The 20867-nt window shown below is 43.7% G+C and overlaps 1 protein-coding gene and 2 long non-coding RNA genes across 3 annotated transcripts; 2 read left to right on the forward strand and 1 right to left on the reverse strand.

Moving 5' to 3' along the window:
* Nucleotides 1-5457: 5457 nt before the first annotated feature.
* On the forward strand, nucleotides 5458-12560 carry LOC308311854 (uncharacterized protein; the record flags this gene model as incomplete). Its single annotated transcript, XM_080758628.1, has 3 exons — nucleotides 5458-5658; nucleotides 8349-8897; nucleotides 12089-12560. 3 exons carry the CDS (start codon nucleotides 5458-5460, stop codon nucleotides 12116-12118), a joined length of 780 nt encoding a protein of 259 aa, XP_080614754.1. The 3' UTR covers nucleotides 12119-12560.
* Nucleotides 12561-13419: 859 nt separating this feature from the next.
* On the forward strand, nucleotides 13420-16288 carry LOC308311481. Its single transcript, XR_013963656.1, has 2 exons — nucleotides 13420-15693; nucleotides 15735-16288. It is a non-coding gene; the product is annotated as an uncharacterized lncRNA (long non-coding RNA).
* Nucleotides 14434-18086, reverse strand: LOC308311480. The gene is made up of 2 exons (XR_013963655.1): nucleotides 17170-18086; nucleotides 14434-16426 (listed from the first exon to the last, which is right to left on the reverse strand). It is a non-coding gene; the product is annotated as an uncharacterized lncRNA (long non-coding RNA).
* Nucleotides 18087-20867: the final 2781 nt, after the last annotated feature.

The following is a 20867-nucleotide window of genomic DNA, read 5'->3' on the forward strand; positions in this document are numbered from 1 at the left end:
GTACCATCATCAATGCAACCTGTTGTCTCTCCTAATGGTACCAACATCAATACATCCTGTTATCTCTCCTAATGGTACCAACATCAATACAGCCTGTTGTCTCTCCTAATGGTACCAACATCAATACAACCTGTTGTCTCTCCTAATGGTACCAACATCAATACAACCTGTTGTCTCTCCTAATGGTACCAACATCAATACAGCCTGTTATCTCTCCTAATGGTACCAACATCAATACAACCTGTTGTCTCTCCTAATGGTACCAACATCAATACAACCTGTTGTCTCTCCTAATGGTACCAACATCAATACAACCTGTTGTCTCTCCTAATGGTACCAACATCAATACAACCTGTTGTCTCTCCTAATGGTACCAACATCAATACAACCTGTTGTCTCTCCTAATGGTACCAACATCAATACAACCTGTTGTCTCTCCTAATGGTACCAACATCAATACAACCTGTTGTCTCTCCTAATGGTACCAACATCAATACAACCTGTTATCTCTCCTAATGGTACCAACATCAATACAACCTGTTGTCTCTCCTAATGGTACCAACATCAATACAACCTGTTGTCTCTCCTAATGGTACCAACATCAATACAACCTGTTGTCTCTCCTAATGGTACCAACATCAATACAACCTGTTGTCTCTCCTAATGGTACCAACATCAATACAGCCTGTTGTCTCTCCTAATGGTACCAACATCAATACAACCTGTTGTCTCTCCTAATGGTACCAACATCAATACAACCTGTTGTCTCTCCTAATGGTACCAACATCAATACAACCTGTTATCTCTCCTAATGGTACCAACATCAATACAACCTGTTGTCTCTCCTAATGGTACCAACATCAATACAACCTGTTGTCTCTCCTAATGGTACCAACATCAATACAACCTGTTGTCTCTCCTAATGGTACCAACATCAATACAACCTGTTGTCTCTCCTAATGGTACCAACATCAATACAGCCTGTTATCTCTCCTAATGGTACCAACATCAATACAACCTGTTATCTCTCCTAATGGTACCAACATCAATACAACCTGTTGTCTCTCCTAATGGTACCAACATCAATACAACCTGTTATCTCTCCTAATGGTACCAACATCACTACAGCCTGTTGTCTCTCCTAATGGTACCAACATCAATACAACCTGTTATCTCTCCTAATGGTACCAACATCAATACAACCTGTTGTCTCTCCTAATGGTACCAACATCAATACAACCTGTTGTCTCTCCTAATGGTACCAACATCAATACAACCTGTTATCTCTCCTAATGGTACCAACATCAATACAACCTGTTATCTCTCCTAATGGTACCAACATCAATACAACCTGTTGTCTCTCCTAATGGTACCAACATCAATACAACCTGTTTCTCTCCTAATGGTACCAACATCAATACAACCTGTTATCTCTCCTAATGGTACCAACATCAATACAACCTGTTGTCTCTCCTAATGGTACCAACATCAATACAACCTGTTGTCTCTCCTAATGGTACCAACATCAATACAACCTGTTATCTCTCCTAATGGTACCAACATCAATACAACCTGTTATCTCTCCTAATGGTACCAACATCAATACAGCCTGTTGTCTCTCCTAATGGTACCAACATCAATACAACCTGTTGTCTCTCCTAATGGTACCAACATCAATACAACCTGTTGTCTCTCCTAATGGTACCAACATCAATACAGCCTGTTGTCTCTCCTAATGGTACCAAGATCAATACAACCTGTTATCTCTCCTAATGGTACCAACATCAATACAACCTGTTATCTCTCCTAATGGTACCAACATCAATACAACCTGTTATTTCTCCTAATGGTACCAACATCAATACAGCCTGTTGTCTCTCCTAATGGTACCAACATCAATACAGCCTGTTGTCTCTCCTAATGGTACCAACATCAATACAGCCTGTTGTCTCTCCTAATGGTACCAACATCATGTTGTCTCTCCTAATGGTACCAACATCAATACAGCCTGTTATCTCTCCTAATGGTACCAACATCAATACAACCTGTTGTCTCTCCTAATGGTACCAACATCATGTTGTCTCTCCTAATGGTACCAACATCAATACAACCTGTTCTCTCTCCTAATGGTACCAACATCAATACAACCTGTTGTCTCTCCTAATGGTACCAACATCAATACAACCTGTTGTCTCTCCTAATGGTACCAACATCAATACAACCTGTTATCTCTCCTAATGGTACCAACATCAATACAACCTGTTGTCTCTCCTAATGGTACCAACATCAATACAGCCTGTTGTCTCTCCTAATGGTACCAACATCAATACAACCTGTTATCTCTCCTAATGGTACCAACATCAATACAACCTGTTGTCTCTCCTAATGGTACCAACATCAATACAGCCTGTTGTCTCTCCTAATGGTATCAACATCAATACAACCTGTTGTCTCTCCTAATGGTACCAACATCAATACAACCTGTTGTCTCTCCTAATGGTACCAACATCAATACAACCTGTTGTCTCTCCTAATGGTACCAACATCAATACAACCTGTTGTCTCTCCTAATGGTACCAACATCAATACAACCTGTTGTCTCTCCTAATGGTACCAACATCAATACAACCTGTTGTCTCTCCTAATGGTACCAACATCAATACAACCTGTTGTCTCTCCTAATGGTACCAACATCAATACAACCTGTTGTCTCTCCTAATGGTACCAACATCAATACAACCTGTTGTCTCTCCTAATGGTACCAACATCAATACAACCTGTTGTCTCTCCTAATGGTACCAACATCAATACAACCTGTTGTCTCTCCTAATGGTGCCAACATCAATACAACCTGTTGTCTCTCCTAATGGTACCAACATCAATACAACCTGTTGTCTCTCCTAATGGTACCAACATCAATACAACCTGTTGTCTCTCCTAATGGTACCAACATCAATACAACCTGTTGTCTCTCCTAATGGTACCAACATCAATACAACCTGTTGTCTCTCCTAATGGTACCAACATCGATACAACCTGTTGTCTCTCCTAATGGTACCAACATCAATACAACCTGTTGTCTCTCCTAATGGTACCAACATCAATACAACCTGTTATCTCTCCTAATGGTACCAACATCAATACAACCTGTTGTCTCTCCTAATGGTACCAACATCAATACAACCTGTTATCTCTCCTAATGGTACCAACATCAATACAACCTGTTGTCTCTCCTAATGGTACCAACATCAATACAACCTGTTGTCTCTCCTAATGGTACCAACATCAATACAACCTGTTGTCTCTCCTAATGGTACCAACATCGATACAACCTGTTATCTCTCCTAATGGTACCAACATCAATACAACCTGTTGTCTCTCCTAATGGTACCAACATCAATGTGCCTGTTATCTCTCCTAATGGTACCAACATCCTGTTATCTGTTATCTCTCCTAATGGTACCAACATCAATACAGCCTGTTGTCTCTCCTAATGGTACCAACATCAATACAACCTGTTGTCTCTCCTAATGGTACCAACATCATGTTGTCTCTCCTAATGGTACCAACATCAATACAACCTGTTGTCTCTCCTAATGGTACCAACATCAATACAACCTGTTGTCTCTCCTAATGGTACCAACATCAATACAACCTGTTGTCTCTACTAATGGAACCAACATCAATACAACCTGTTGTCTCTCCTAATGGTACCAACATCGATACAACCTGTTGTCTCTCCTAATGGTACCAACATCAATACAACCTGTTGTCTCTCCTAATGGTACCAACATCAATACAACCTGTTGTCTCTCCTAATGGTACCAACATCGATACAACCTGTTGTCTCTCCTAATGGTACCAACATCAATACAACCTGTTGTCTCTCCTAATGGTACCAACATCAATACAACATTGTATTGCAGCATTGTGGACAAAATCTTATCCATGCACAACAAGAAAGAGAGGTCTGAGAGGCTAAATTTAATCAAATGGTGGTCAGTTTTGGACAGGTAGTTCAGACAGACAGGTCATGGCAGGCAGGCAGACAGGCGTGCAGGTCAGGCAGGCAGGCAGACAGACAGGCAGGCAGGCAGGCAGGCAGGCAGGCAGACAGACAGGCGCGCAGTCAGGCAGACAGACAGGCGCGCAGTCAGGCAGGCGGGCAGGCAGACAGACAGACAGGCGCGCAGGCAGGCAGACAGACAGGCGCGCAGTCAGGCAGGCAGGCAGACAGACAGACAGGCGCGCAAGCAGGCAGGCAGTCAGGCGTGCAGGGCAGCAAGCAGGCAGGCAGGCAGGCAGGCAGGCAGGCAGGCAGACAGACAGACAGACAGACAGACAGACAGACAGACAGACAGACAGGCAGGTAGGTCATGGGACCTGTCTGTAGACTAGCAGCTGGTTGCTGCCTCTCATCACAGACCAGTCTATTTTCACTCCTTAGAGTGTGCTTACACACGCATGCACGCACACACACATGCGCGCACACGCACATATATGTAGGTGTTGCCAAATCAGCTTATTATAAGTGACTTTGGGCTCGTCTTATGTATTGTGGCATGCAAATATTGGTAGCCTGTGTTTGTTTTGAGGAGAGGCTTGTTTCTAAAGTGTAGAACATATTATTGGGGCTTGTCTAATGTTGTTTAAAGTTTAAACCAGCGGTTCCCAAACATTTTCACGTCAAGGACCCTATAACCCACGCCAAGGACGTCACAGTAAAACAACGTCTAAACCTAACCCTCCTAAACTTAACCTCTGTTAAACTATGCCTGAAACTAAACCTATTCCTAAACTTGACCTCAGTAAAACTACGCCTAACCATCACCTTATTCCTAAACTTGACCCAGTAAAACTACGCCTAACCATAACCTTATTCCTAAACTTGACCTCAGTAAAACTACGCCTAACCATAACCGTATTCCTAAACTTGACCTCAGTAAAACTATGCCTAACCATCACCCTATTCCTAAACTTGACCTCAGTAAAACTACGCCTAACCATCACCTTATTCCTAAACTTGACCTCAGTAAAACTACGCCTAACCATAACCTTATTCCTAAACTCGACCTCAGTAAAACTACGCCTAAATCTAACCCTATTCCTGAAAGTATAGTATAAAGCTAGGCCTAACCCTAAACCTATTCCTGAATCCTATAACCTTAACCTCAATAAAACAAAATAGAAGAAAACCAGAACAACTGTTACGAGCCTTGCTTTATACCGTAACCAGACTACTGTATATATAGCCCACGTACGTTGCTTCTTTTGGCCTTGTTTTTGTAGACTGTGCAGGCTGGCTTGTTTCTCTTGCGAAAGGCAACACACACACACACACACACACACACACACACACACACACACACACACACACACACACACAGACAGAGACAGCAGCAGCAGCAGCAGCTGCAGGCCCAGTCAGTCAGTCAGTCAGTCAGTCAGTCAGTCATGATGTGGTCGGCAGCAGCAGTAGAGCTCAGAGCTCACGGCGGCAGAGTGTTCCCGTCCGACAGCGAGACGGACGAAGACGTTGAGGACATCATGGAGGAGGACGTGGAGGACAGCGGCAGCGACAGCTCCGACACGCCGTCCACCGGCGGAGGAGGGACGGACGGAGGACGCGGTATTCGGGGCGGCAGCGCCGCGGCCAGGGTGAGTTCTGCAGGTCTCAGGGAGTCCAGGGACGTGCAGACGGTGTTGGAGAGAGAGGCAGGGGGGCTGTCTGTCTGAGGCACGGGGGGCTGTCTGTCTGAGGCACGGGGGGCTGTCTGTCTGTCTGAGGCACGGGGGGCTGTCTGTCTGAGGCACGGGGGGCCCATGGGGGGCTGTCTGTCTGAGGGCACGGGGGGCTGTCTGTCTGAGGCACGGGGGGCCCATGGGGGGCTGTCTGTCTGTCTGAGGCACCGGGGGGCTGAAATATCCCTAAAAAGGGCACTTTATAAAAAGAAAAATACAAAGACATGTGCTTTTGTAGATCAGCTATTTTTGGGGGCGTGACCCCGCACTCTTTGGCTACTGGAGATGCGACACTGAGGACAAGTAGTTATTACAACGCAAAATGTTTCAAGTTCAAGTTCCGGGAAGTTCGGAAAAGACAATTCTCCTGCTTTATGGGTATGGCATGGGACGGGGGGACGGGGACATTTGCATTTCTTATTTTGGGTAAAAGGGCAGGGGTTGAAGCCCCCTTTGATGTCTATGTGTGCACGTGCCTGGTGTCAGTTATTCTGCGTCCCAAAACACGCTACACCCCCCCCCCCCCCCCCCCCCCCCCCGGGTCGTGCAGGGCAACCGTGTTTTGGTATTGGTTGTATGTAGTTGTGTGCGGGGGTGTCATGCTTAGTAAATAACAGATCTACAAGCTCTGCAGGCTTGTAGATCTGCTATTTACGCCGTGCAACACCAACGTGCAACACCAACGTGCAACCGACATTAATAAAAGTAACATTTAACGACAACTAGACTTGAAAACAAAGCATCGTAAAAAAGATATAACTAACTGAAACTGTATTGTGTTACGTACTTACAAAACCACCTGAAACTAAATGATAATAGAGAAAATGTCCTTAGTTTTAAGTCTTTGTTATAGGATCCAATATTCTTTGTTTTAAAAAAAATAAATTGCTCAAATAGCAGATCTACGAGCTGTAGTAAAACACATCGCTGCATGCTGCTTTAGTTGGATACAGTAATTCATATTAATTCATATTTTGGATATTGTAATTATCCACCACTCAGTTCACACGGGTGTGATTTTTTCCTAATTCCTTGGCCCCGTCTTATCGCTGCTTGCAGCTATATTTTGATATTGAATTTGTACTGTACATTGTAAATCATAATTGTACATAGTCAGTCATTGTATGTGTTTGTTTATTTATTTGATATGGACACACGTTGTACAGTATGTAGATGCATTGCGTACAGTGTCTTAGCAAGAGTGCTATAATTTTCACCACCTGTCCACAGGAGACTTTTCTAAAAATACAGTAACACTTTAGTTTAAAAAAAAACCAACAACCAATCAAGTATACAAAAGGAGGAATATATACTAATAATATTTTACGTAAAAATGATGCCAATTACCTTATAACGTACAAAGGTAAACCTAATCACTGAGGTACAGTAACCAGTCAGAAACTGTATACGAGTTGATTTGATTCCAACCCTAGTTTGAGTCCTCTGTAGAAACACGTTACCATTCTGTAGAAACTCTGTAGAAACACGTTACCATTCTGTAGAAACTCTGTAGAAACACGTTACCATTCTGTAGAAACACGTTACCATTCTGTAGAAACTCTGTAGAAACACGTTACCATTCTGTAGAAACTCTGTAGAAACACGTTACCATTCTGTAGAAACTCTGTAGAAACACGTTACCATTCTGTAGAAACTCTGTAGAAACACGTTACCATTCTGTAGAAACTCTGTAGAAACACGTTACCATTCTGTAGAAACTCTGTAGAAACACGTTACCATTCTGTAGAAACTCTGTAGAAACACGTTACCATTCTGTAGAAACTCTGTAGAAACACGTTACCATTCTGTAGAAACTCTGTAGAAACACGTTACCATTCTGTAGAAACTCTGTAGAAACACGTTACCATTCTGTAGAAACTCTGTAGAAACACGTTACCATTCTGTAGAAACTCTGTAGAAACACGTTACCATTCTGTAGAAACTCTGTAGAAACACGTTACCATTCTGTAGAAACTCTGTAGAAACACGTTACCATTCTGTAGAAACTCTGTAGAAACACGCTACCATTCTGTAGAAACTCTGTAGAAACACGTTACCATTCTGTAGAAACTCTGTAGAAACACGTTACCATTCTGTAGAAACTCTGTAGAAACACGTTACCATTCGTCTCGTCTTAGAACCCTATAGAGCGCCGCAGTCCATGAACACAATGTTTTGGGCCGATCAAATAATTTATTTAAGACGAAAAACAAAACAAATAGTGTTGTCTCCTGACTTTCTTTTCTTCTTTCTAATGATTTGATCGGCCCCAAAACATTGTGTTCATTGTCATGATTTGTCACGATCCGAGTTGGCTTTGTCCGCGGCGTAACCGTCTTTAAATAAATTATATTAGAAGTGCCGATGGGAGAATGCATTGGGTTTTCATTTCCTAGGCCACTCGTTTTTCTGAAAGGGGGCGGGACTGCGGGACTGCAAGGAGTTCCAAAGGTTTGGCCCCTTTACAGACTGTCTGAGTTGTTACACCTGGGAACATACCGTAGTAATTGAGTGATTGTAATTTAATTGTACATGTAATTTCTAAAGTGAAATCACTGAATATACCTTTAATCATCATACATGTAATTGTGCCATGCGTATTATAGGTGAGGGGAGCGCCCCCCCACCCCCACCACCACCAGCACCACCACCAGCAGAGGCAGAGGAGGAGGAGGGGGGTGCGGGGCGGCGGCATGGAGCGCCGCCATCCCCACCACCACCACCACCACCAGGGGGCGTTGGGGGGAGGCGGCGGCGGCGGCCTCGGCGGCTCCAGCAAGCAGCGGCAGGCGGCCAACGCGCGGGAGCGCGACCGCACGCACAGCGTCAACACGGCGTTCAGCGCGCTGCGCACGCTCATCCCCACGGAGCCGCGCGACCGCAAGCTGTCCAAGATCGAGACGCTGCGGCTGGCCTCCAGCTACATCGCGCACCTCGCCAACGTCCTCCTGCTGGAGGCGGAGCAAGGCGCCGCGCCGCCCTGCCTGCGCTACCAGAGCCTCCTCCTGCAGGGCGGCGCTCACGAGAGCGGCGAGAACAACAGCGGCAGCGGCAATACCGCCAGTAATACCGCCGTCGCCGCCGCGGCCGCCGTTGCCGCCGCCGCGGCCCTGAGACCCATCTGTACCTTCTGCCTGAGCAGCCAGAGGAGACAGGTACTACTATTATTATTATTATTATTATTATCTGTACCTTCTGCCTGAGCAGGTCATTTTAGTTATTTGGCTTTGCACGACACCAATAGGCCAGTGGTTCCCGAACCTTCAAAGCCCAGTTTGGGACATATGAATAAACTTGACCTTGACCTTGACCTAACCACACCAGAGGGTCGCCATGCAACTCTTTGCGACTGCTTGCACGTTTTGCAACCATTATTCCCAATGGCATAATGTTGCAAGGAGTTGCATTGGTGTGGTTTGTTTTGGTGCAAGGAGTTACGCAGCGGTGTGGTCTGGGCCTTATCCCGTGACCCAACAGAGGAATTAGATGTTTGCCTGGGCCTAGTGAAAATAGACGATCTACAAGCTAAGAGCTTGTAGATCAGCCATTTTCACTACACTTTTCACTATCATTTCTTTGATTTTTTTGTTGATTTTTTTTTTCAATTAGGAAAATGTGTGCTTGTTTCGGAACGTTTCTTGAAAAAGTATTTTTAGTTTTACTTATTTTCAAGAAACATCCCGAAACAAGCACACATTTTCCTAACTTAAAAACAGAATTCAATGGGTTTTTTTCCCCAGTGATAATTAGTTACTGTTTGGGAATTTTCTGCATTTATTGATAGTAGAAATGGGGAGGGGGGCGAGGTGGTGAGTGACGTGCAGCAAAGGGAGTCGAACCTGCAACGCCAACCCCGAAGGCGGGGTTGGCGAAAGGGCCTTCCTGTGTGGAGTTTGCATGTTCTCTATAGGGTAGGTATACCCTCACAAAAAACATGCAGTAATCCTGGTCACTAAACTGCCTCCCCCTGGCCAGCCGGGGCGCCTGATGGAGGGGAAAGGAACTGGTTGGAATAACGTGTTCCTTCCACGCGCTACGTCCAACCAGGGAAACTCCCCCCTGTCAGGTGTAAAGGAGCAACTTGGACACTCAGGCATGAAGGAAGCATGAGTTCAAGTCCGTTGCTCTCCCCAGGTTGGTGGAGGGTGTGTAGAGCCCAGGATCACATTAGATGATTGACACAAAATCGTGGGATAAAAAATATATATAAAAAAAAAAGAACCTGCAACGCGCCCAGTCGGCCACACAGATGACCATGCCAGCCGTCCGGGGCCAGTTTAGCCTATTTTATACTTTGTTGTTTGGCTATTTTTAAAGGCTATACCTTTTGGAATTGTTTAAGCTATATTTTAAATGCTGTCCTGAAACGTTGATGTATATACAGTAGTAGGCCAATATACACCTGTGGGTGCGCGTGCGTGTGTGTGTGTGTTGTGTGTTGTGTGTTGTGTGTTGCATCCATAAATAGCCAGTAGGTTTTGGCAGCAGTGTAACTTGTAAGGCCACACTGGCTGGCGGCTGCAGAACATAAATATTATGTCACAACCTTAAAAGCCTTGAGAAGTTCTGCGTCACAGTCAGACCAGTACAACATCCAGGGTTCAGTTCTACTGTGTCACAGACCAGTACAACATCCAGGGTTCAGTTCTACCGTGTCACAGACCAGTACAACATCCAGGGTTCAGTTCTACTGTGTCACAGACCAGTACAACATCCAGGGTTCAGTTCTACTGCGTCACAGACCGGTACAACATCCAGGGTTCAGTTCTACTGTGTCACAGACCAGTACAACATCCAGGGTTCAGTTCTACTGGGTCACAGACCAGTACAACATCCAGGGTTCAGTTCTACTGGGTCACAGACCAGTACAACATCCAGGGTTCAGTTCTACTGCGTCACAGACCAGTACAACATCCAGGGTTCAGTTCTACCGGGTCACAGACCAGTACAACATCCAGGGTTCAGTTCTACTGGGTCACAGACCAGTACAACATCCAGGGTTCAGTTCTACGGCTCTTTCTGCCTTTTATTCATAGGTTGAAAGTAGACTGACAGGAAATGGGGAGAGATATGGGGGACTGTCGGGATTGGGAGTCGAGCCCGGTTGAGCTAACCGTCTGGGCCAACATCCAGACGGTTGAGCTAACCGTCTGGGCCAACATCCAGACGGTTAAAGCCAGAGGACAGAAACATGTCCATATTTCAACCCTAACCTAAACCAGTGGTTTTCAACCCTTCTATACAGGCCTGGTCGGACCACGTTGACGACGTACAGGGCAAATACCCCCCCCCCGGCCCCCCTTGCTTCAATATATTTTCTCACATGTAGGGATGTTTAACAGGCAAACATTGATCAAAATAACAATTAATTGGGTAGATTAGAGGTGGGCAACTGTGAAGATGCAGAGGGCCACTATATTTCCACACTCACTCCAGAGGGCCACTATAGTTCCACACTCACTCCAGAGGGCCACTATAGTTCCACACTCACTCCAGAGGGCCACTATAGTTCCACACTCACTCCAGAGGGCCACTATAGTTCCACACTCACTCCAGAGGGCCACTATAGTTCCACACTCACTCCAAAGGGCCACTATATTTCCACACTCACTCCAGAGGACCACTATAGTTCCACACTCACTCCAGAGGACCACTATAGTTCCACACTCACTCCAGAGGGCCACTATAGTTCCACACTCACTCCAGAGGGGCCACTATGTTTCCACACTCACTCCAGAGGGGCCACTATAGTTCCACACTCACTCCAGAGGGGCCACTATATTTCCACACTCACTCCAGAGGGGCCACTATAGTTCCACACTCACTCCAGAGGGCCACTATAGTTCCACACTCACTCCAGAGGGACCACTATATTTCCACACTCACTCCAGAGGGCCACTATATTTCCACACTCACTCCAGAGGGGCCACTATAGTTCCACACTCACTCCAGAGGGGCCACTATATTTCCACACTCACTCCAGAGGGGCCACATGTGTGGACTGTAGACTTTCTGTAAACTATAGAGCGCTGCCCGTTGGGCACTGGCCCACTTGGAACGATGCAAGTTAAGTTGGAAATGCATGGCCCAACCCAGTTATTATGTCTGTGTCGCTTTTATGCCCACGTGGAGATATTTGTCAGCCATGCCCAAATATGGAGTATTATTATGCAGATGTCACAACAGGCCAGCTCCATATATGGAGATGTCCAGAACCGTGGCTCAAATGCTGGATAATGAATGGACCTTGGTATGAAAAGGGTTAAAACCTGCACGTGTTTGTGTGTGAATTAAATATATATATACATATATATATAATATATAATGTTTTCCTTTCCCTCCACAGCTTAGAGAGGGAGAAAAGCATTCTACCTGACCCGATGACCTCACACAGAGACCCCCCCCCTCCCCCCCCCAATGTTTACATGTAACTGATGGGGGGACAACTCTCTGACTATATGCACACACACACACACACACACACACACACACACACACACACACACACACACACACACACACACACACACAGTCACACACACACACACACAGTCACACACACACACACAGTCACACACATTCACACACACACACATTCACACACACACACAGTCACACACACACACACACACAGTCACACACACAGTCACACACACACACACACACACACACACACACACACACACACACACACACACACACACACACACAGGACTTCTTTAATCAGAAGTAAGACGCTCCTCGCTGTGCGTTGGTTAAGCAGCTCCGCTGTGTTTTGGTGGAGCTGCAACCTGAGACACATCATGTGTAAAGTTGCACCTGGCTGCCTGTGCGGGCGGGGGGGCCCCGGGGGCCCGGGGGGGCCCGGGCCGCCCCCGGCTATTTCGGTCGTCCTCTCTGCCTAAAGAGGGGGGAGGGGGGGGAGGGCCTTGCCGTGTGCCCTGCGTCACATGGCTGTAACCCGACACAGACGGATGGAGCGAGCGCTGCTCTCCTCGGCCTCGCGCCGGGAGGTCGAGGGTTAAGTCCTACAGTTGAACCTGAACTCTGGCTTGAAAGCTTCGTTACTCTCAGGGTGATTTGTTTTGTTTTGTTTTAAAGGAGCACTTTTCAACCTTATCTATCTATAAATGTCTCTCTCTCTGTGTGTGTGTGTGTGTGTGTGTGTGTGTGTGTGTGTGTGATATCCACGTAATTCGAGAACCGTTCGCCCCACCCACTTCAAATTTGACACATGCGTTCCATCCACACCCCCACAGGGTCAAGTCCATCAGATCACCCCTACAGTATATCTCCATATATGGAGCTGGCCTGTTCCGACATCACACCTGACACTCTATAAGCCATATCTCTATAAGACATTACTCTATAAGCCATATCTCCAAAACTGGTGGGCCAAAACACACAAGAAAAGCCTAGACCAGGCATCACAGGTGCAGGGGATGTGAGAGAGAGAGAAACAGAGAGAGAGAGACAGAGAGAGAGAGAGAGAGAGAGAGAGAGAGAGCATTGAAATGTTATAACTAGAGATATATAGACAGAGAGAGAGAGAGAATACGTTGGGGGGTGGGCGAGCATCGTCCGACACATCGCCCAATATAGGGTCCCATAGACAGTAGGGTCCCATAGACCGTATAGGGTCCCATAGACCATATGGTCCCATAGACCATATAGGGTCCCATAGACCATATGGTCCCATAGACCATATAGGGTCCCATAGACAAATAATGCACTTCCGGAAAGTTAGTCGGGCTGTTGCCAGCTGTAAAAACGTACTCTCAGAGAGAGAGAGAGAGAGAGAGAGAGAGAGAGAGAGAGAGAGAGATTGAATACAGGTGCAGGGCATGATCTATCAGAGAGAGAGAACGTTTAGCGCTATATGCCACATTTCCAGGAGTTTTCCCCCAGGCGAGTGAGACATGGACTCGTCTTATGATAGAAATAGTGTGTAGAGTGAGTGAGACATGGACTCGTCTTATGATGGAAATAGTGTGTAGAGTGAGTGAGACATGGACTCGTCTTATGATAGAAATAGTGTGTAGAGTGAGTGAGACATGGACTCGTCTTATGATGGAAATAGTGTGTAGAGTGAGTGAGACATGGACTCATCTTATGATAGAAATAGTGTGTAGAGTGAGTGAGACATGGACTCGTCTTATGATAGAAATAGTGTGTAGAGTGAGTGAGACATGGACTCGTCTTATGATAGAAATAGTGTGTAGAGTGAGTGAGACATGGACTCATCTTATGATAGAAATAGTGTGTAGAGTGAGTGAGACATGGACTCGTCTTATGATAGAAATAGTGTGTAGAGTGAGTGAGACATGGACTCGTCTTATGATAGAAATAGTGTGTAGAGTGAGTGAGACATGGACTCGTCTTATGATAGAAATAGTGTGTAGAGTGAGTGAGACATGGACTCGTCTTATGATAGAAATAGTGTGTAGAGTGAGTGAGACATGGACTCGTCTTATGATGGAAATAGTGTGTAGAGTGAGTGAGACATGGACTCATCTTATGAGCCTCAGTGAGGAACAATTATATGAAGATAAGGTTGAAAATGGGCAAAGCTTTTTTCGAACGTTTTGTTTGTGGAAAAACTGACTTTGTATTGATCTACATTTAACCACTTAAACCCAACCCAGAGTCCCCCACTGTTTTCACTTTACGCTAGACACCCGCACCTAAAACATTATAAGCATTATAGCCAAACGTGTGGCCCAGAATGGGTAGGGTTCAAGTGGTTTCGCGAGATAAGATTATCTCTGTTTAAAAGAAGGGTGCACAGCTCGTAGCCACAATGCTAAACTATTTGATTTTTATTTTTTTTAAGAAAACAAACTGTTTCCACAGTTATAGGATTCCTACAGTAAACCTGGTCTGGGGACCACCAGTGGTCCCTGAGGGTGTTCCAGGCGGTCCCCAGCTCAATGATGGAGAGTCGGTAACCTGATACTCAATTTGGTTTCATTTTACGCTCAATAGATACATTTAAATATCATCATACACGTTAAATATCGGTGATTCGGTGTACATAAAGAGAATGTAGAAGAATTATTATTACGAATTATTAATGTAGAAGTTATTTTGATCGTTTGCTACCACATCAATACAGCATGGAAATGTGGACAAATCTTATGCAACAACTACGGTTTGGAGGTCTGAGGGGCTAAATCTGTTCCGTGGCTCAAACGGCGAATAAATAACAGACCTTTATATATTTATGAAAAGGGTTGAAACCCAGAGGAAGACAACATAATGCCGTTTGTTCATTTATCTTTCAAAATAAAAACGGGATTGCATGGTGGCTATACCAGCTGTGCGACCTCCTCCTGTTAAACAGGGTTCAGTAGCTCCTTAAATATCGCTGTCGTTTTGCTTATAAGATAAAATTACTACAACAGGGTTGGGACTAGTACTGAAAACAGTTTTGCAGGAAGGAGGAGAAGAAAAAAAAAAGTTATATTCAGGTTATTGTTTTTCCTTTTCTTTAATCTACTTATTTCATTTTTGTATGTAGGCCCATGGAGGCAATAAATAGACATTTATAGATGCAGTCACACGTTGATGTATTATCTGAATATGCGACAGTGCTCGAGTCGCGTAACAGTTTTTGCTACGGACATACAAAATGAGTATAAACTAAAGAAATAGCCCGGAATGAGTTGCAGTACAGTAGCTTGCAATACACAGTAATACAGTACACACACTACTGCAATAACCTGCACAGAGTATGCAGTAAACTGGATGAGAGTGCATTCTAATCAGTACTCTACTGTTAACTGAGAGAACACATTTATTGCAGCACTGGGCTACATACTTTTGCACTTGGTTGAACTGGCTTTTAGGAATGACTGCATTAGATGACTTTGCTATCTTCTTTAGAGGGGTATTTCACTCTTTAGAGGTATTTCACTCTTCTTTAGAGGGGTATTTCACTATTCTTTAGAGGTATTTCACTCTTCTTTAGAGGGGTATTTCACTCTTTAGAGGTATTTCACTATTCTTTAGAGGGGTATTTCACTCCACTCTTCTTTAGAGGGGTATTTCACTCTTCGTTAGAGGTATTTCACTTTAAAAAACACTTCTTGAGTTATCTTCAGCATCTACTCTGGCTTTTGTTGACACTTTGTCAGTTGAGTCACCAGAACCAGGTGACTAGTTTCAACTAATCTAAAACATGGTTAACATGGACTTTCATATAGGAGGGGTCTGGGGTTAAATGAATATCAAATATCTAAATATTGAATCAAACAGCCTGGGGTGCACACAGAAGCCGGAGTGGGCGTTAAAATGAACCCCAGGAGTGTTTTAAAATTAGAAAAAGTGTTCAAATGTTTACTTGCATTCATTGCACAAACTCTTACTTCAAAGACACAGAATGGTCAGTTGTTTTTGTGTGTGCGCGCACATTATGCGCGTGCACATTAAATGTGAGTTGCCCTGGCATGTTTGACTCGTGCACAGAATTGAGAAATGTAAATTATTGACTCGAGTGCCTCTTTAGAAATTTGATGAAAACGCACATTAAAAAAAAAAGAGAAAATGTTTCACAGGGAAATGTGGCACACTACCTCAAACCTAGCGAATGGCTCAGGGCTGCACAATTATCACTCAAAATAGCACTAATTGTTTAGACTCGTAATGACCTAGAGCCCCGGCTGATATGTCGCTCAATATTTGACTTTATTACATGGCTATCGGCATAGGCGGCGGGTGCATAAGGCTAGGGAAGGCTTAGCCTTCCCAAAAATTATGCTGGATATTTTTTTAAATATATATAATATATGTGCGCAGCATTATAGAAGGCTATTGTGTGTGTGTGTGTTGTCGCTGCCCCCCTGGTGATCGCTGATCGGATAGGCTATACACTATACAGCATATGATTGACTACTATTGGTATGTCTGTAAACCTCGTCCTTCCAGTCGCTTTGTAGCAAAGAGTAGCGCGCGGCCGCGCGCTGGTTTGTTTTGGGAAACAGCAAAATGTCTTTTTCAATGCAAATATAAAGTAGCCTAATTCAGAAGAAGAAGCTGTGAGTCGGCTGTGTCAGAACTCAGCAGCACCAGTGCCTAGGCTGCACGGTTCACAGTTCACACCCCTGCAGCAACACTGACACGTTCAGCGGAGTGACTGCTGTCTCTGTGCCGTCTGTAGAGCCATGAGCCGCGACTCCCGGAGGGGCAGCAACACCGCCGGGTAATCTACACTGAGTACTGACTGACTCGAGACTTGAGAAAAAGACGTCCAAAAGTCGTTGTCTGTGTATAGGCTAATTCATTGGTAAAAGTATGCTAAATAACTCATTTTTAGACCATCTGGGAAATAAATAAATAAATAAATCCGCGGCGGCGGCCTCGTTTCGCTCGGCCGCGAGAGTCCCCCCCCAAACGCAATTCTATAGCCTACCCAAAGGTAAAACTCACCCGCCGCCTATGGCTATCGGCCAATAGCATGCCATTAGAGGTGAAACATCTACAGCTTGTAGATTTGGCCGAATACGGCATGACTGGTTATAATTATTCGCGCATCAGTTAAATGTTCTCAAATAGAAAATCAAATGCACGTTTTTCAAAATGATTTTGAAAATGTTGGCAGTTTTTTTTTTTCTGACCAAAAATATCACGTCAAAACACCCGATGATCCACAATCAGTTTGGCATGGGCCGGGCTCGAGTGATGTTAACACAAACATGGCTAAACATTTATTTTTTTAAACCTTGTTTTCCAGCACTTTACAGATCCTAGAACAGTTTCTGGATTATTTCAAATGATAAGAGGACATTATGAAGCATGCGTCATGGACACATGCTTCATATGATATGAGCACCATTTAACTGTACTTTGTTAAACCAGACTAGTATTTTTACCCCCGATGGGAGACACATCGAAAGTGTCGTTTTCAGTGTTTATTTCAATTGGACTGTTCAGACTCTGATCAATTGAACTAAAGTATACTTTTAAATGTTTTTTTCTTCAATATTAATTCAATATAATTAATAAAAAGGGGGGGGGGGCGGGTTGCCAATTATTTGGGGGCCGACTTGCAACATCCTTCCAGAAGGTTGGTGTAAACTAAAGTTTTGATGTTATAAAAGTACCACGTGCAGCCCTACAGTATTTAGCCATATCAACCACAAAGGCCTACCTCTGAACCATCTATTATAATGTATGACATTACAGTAGAACGAATCCATTATAATGTATGACATTATACAGTAGACATCATAACAGTATACTTGAATTAAAACGGACACTTGTGTCGTTGAGTTTTCGGCACATATGGCCAACACTGGAAGAAGCTGCTGAAGAAATGTAATTATTTTTTGTACAATAAAAATGAATTCTTCTTGAACATCGTATCGAATTGTTATTTTACAATAAGCCAAGATGTTTCATTTCCAACAAGGTTGTGTGGCTGTACTTTACAGTACTTATTTTAATTATTGTACAAGGCCTAAAGGGCCACTTCTTTCCGTTCATATTGGCGAGGACCTGTAATGCTCATTACAAGATGGTGCTTCTTGGTGGAATGACGCAAAGAAACGTGATTTGGGGGTTTCTGGAAGAAGTTCCTGAACAGTGAACATGTATTCTATTCCGCGACATTGACCAAATTAAGACACTCGTCATTCTATTGCTAGTGTGACCACTTCAAAATGATTAATAACCGGACAATGGCTGATCTACAAGCTCACACCACGTCACGCTGTGATGTGGTGTGAGCTTGTAGATCGGCTATTTTCACAGCACAACACGCTTCCATAGAAGACATGCTGGCTTCTATAGAACCCACATAACATGAATGAAACCTTCTATAGAAACGACATAACATGAATGAAACCTTCTATAGAACCCACATAACATGAATGAAACCTAAGACCTTCTATAGAACCCACATAACATGAATGAAACCTTCTATAGAACCCACATAACATAATGAAACCCAGTCGTGAACTTTAACCCGGGTTTCTTAGAAAACCCCCATTGCTGATGTCACCGGTAGACATGTTTCTGCAACGTTCCACAAAGAGTAAAAAAGAAATGGGGTCATCTTATGGGGTACAGGCTTTAGTTTTAGACTATTGGTCTAAAACCTTAACATGAACCCATCAGACGTCTTATGGGGTACAGGCTTTAGTTTTAGACTATTGGTCTAAAACCTTAACATGAACCCATCTGACGTCTTATGGGGTACAGGCTTTAGTTTTAGACTATTGGTCTAAAACCTTAACATGAACCCATCTGACGTCTTATGGGGTACAGGGTTTAGTTTTAGACTATTGGTCTGACCGTCATTAGAACGACAGCCTACCTCAAAACCTTAACATGAACCCATCCGACGTCTTATGGGGTACAGGGTTTAGTTTGACTGTTTTAGACCATTGGTCTGACTGTCATTAAAACGACAAGTTCGACAACCTACCTCAAAACCTTAAAGTTGTTTTTTTCAACCAAGGTTCATGTTTTAGGTTGTTATTAGAGAAAGTAAAAGATTAGTGTTATTTTTTTTCCATTTGCTGCTTTCTTTCGTTTTAGGGATTTTAGCTGTTTTGTACAGGGGGGCGGGGGCATTCGAGCATGGGGCTAAATATGAATTCTTTTACAAAATATTATGGAGATTTATTTTTTTATTATTTACTATAGTCCTAATAAACCCCAGGAATTACATCTGGCCACAGAACATCACGAGATCTACTGAATGTGAAGGAGGCCTACTGGGGGGAAAGCCACACTGTGTGTCATAGGCTCAATGTCAGTTTGACACATTCAGTAGATCTCGTGATGTTCTGTGGCCAGATGTAATTTCCAGGGGTTTATTAGGACTATAGTAAATAATTAAAATATAAATCGCTATAAAATGTTGTAAAAGAATACATATTTAGCCCCATGCTCGAATGCCCCCTGCCCCCCTGTCAAAAACAGCTAAAATCCCTAAAACGAAAGAAAGCAGCAAATCAAAAAAAAAAGAACACTCATCTTTTAGTTTGTCTAATAACAACCTAAAACATGAACATTGGTTGAAAAAAACTAAAGTTGTCCTTTAACATAAACCCATCCGACGTCCAGTAACCCCCGAGGGCCTATAGATGCAGACGAGACTAGAAACTTGTAGTACAAAATATATACATGACAGCCCAAGCTTCAAATGAAGCTTCCTTACTTCAAAAGGAGATGGGAGTTAGTGGCAGAATCTACAAAGGACACTGCCCAGATGGACTTTAAAAAACTAAAAATATATATACCCTAAATTAAAAACCTCCCATATCACAGTGAAAAGTAAAGGTGTAATTATCCCCAAGGCAAACAATACTATACATCTATATATTTTTGTTTTGTTTTCTTTGTAATGACATTTTACTTTACTACACTTAAAAATAAAATGAACTGAGATAAAAGGAACATGTTCTGTAATATGAAATTGCCTGTAAATGATTTTATAATGGCAATAAACAAGTTTTAAAAAATAAAACTTTTAGTAATCACAGTAAAACTTATAGCAACATATAGGCTTGCCTTAGTGTCACTTTTGAACACACCATTGAACTTTAGGCCTATACCTAGACTACTTAAAGTTAAAACTATTTAGCTTTGGTCTAGTCTTGGCCAACTAAAAACGAACAGACATAAAAATAACTAACACATAATTGCCCAGACTCTTCAACAAAGATGGTGAAAGCAAACTCTTTGTTCTGTAAGTTCTCAAACTCTGCCTGAACCCGACCCGACATTTTAGGGCCGGGCCGGGCCTAAAATGTATGCTGATCAGTAGGGCCGGGCCGGGCCGGGCCGGGCCTGGGGCTCCATGAAAAAAAAAATATATATATTGAATTTGTTTAGAATAATAAAAATAATAGTTCTGTTCTGTCTGTTTGTGTATTTATCTATTATGAAGATGGTGCTGACTGGCGTTTCACTTTTACTCTGTGTAGAGTTCTCAAATTCTGCACAAACCCGACCAGGCACAAACCGACATTTCAGGGCCGGGTCGGGCCTAAAATCTATGCTAATTAGTCGGGCCGGGCCAGGCCTGATCAGTTAGGGCCCAGTTAGGGCCGGGCCTTAATTTTCGGGCCCGATGAGAACTCTAACATACACTACAAAACAGAAACTTAACCGCAAGC

The sequence above is a fragment of the Protomyctophum bolini genome, assembly GCF_963924005.1.
Source record: "Protomyctophum bolini genome assembly, chromosome: 24".
Classification (NCBI taxonomy): Eukaryota; Metazoa; Chordata; class Actinopteri; order Myctophiformes; family Myctophidae; genus Protomyctophum; species Protomyctophum bolini.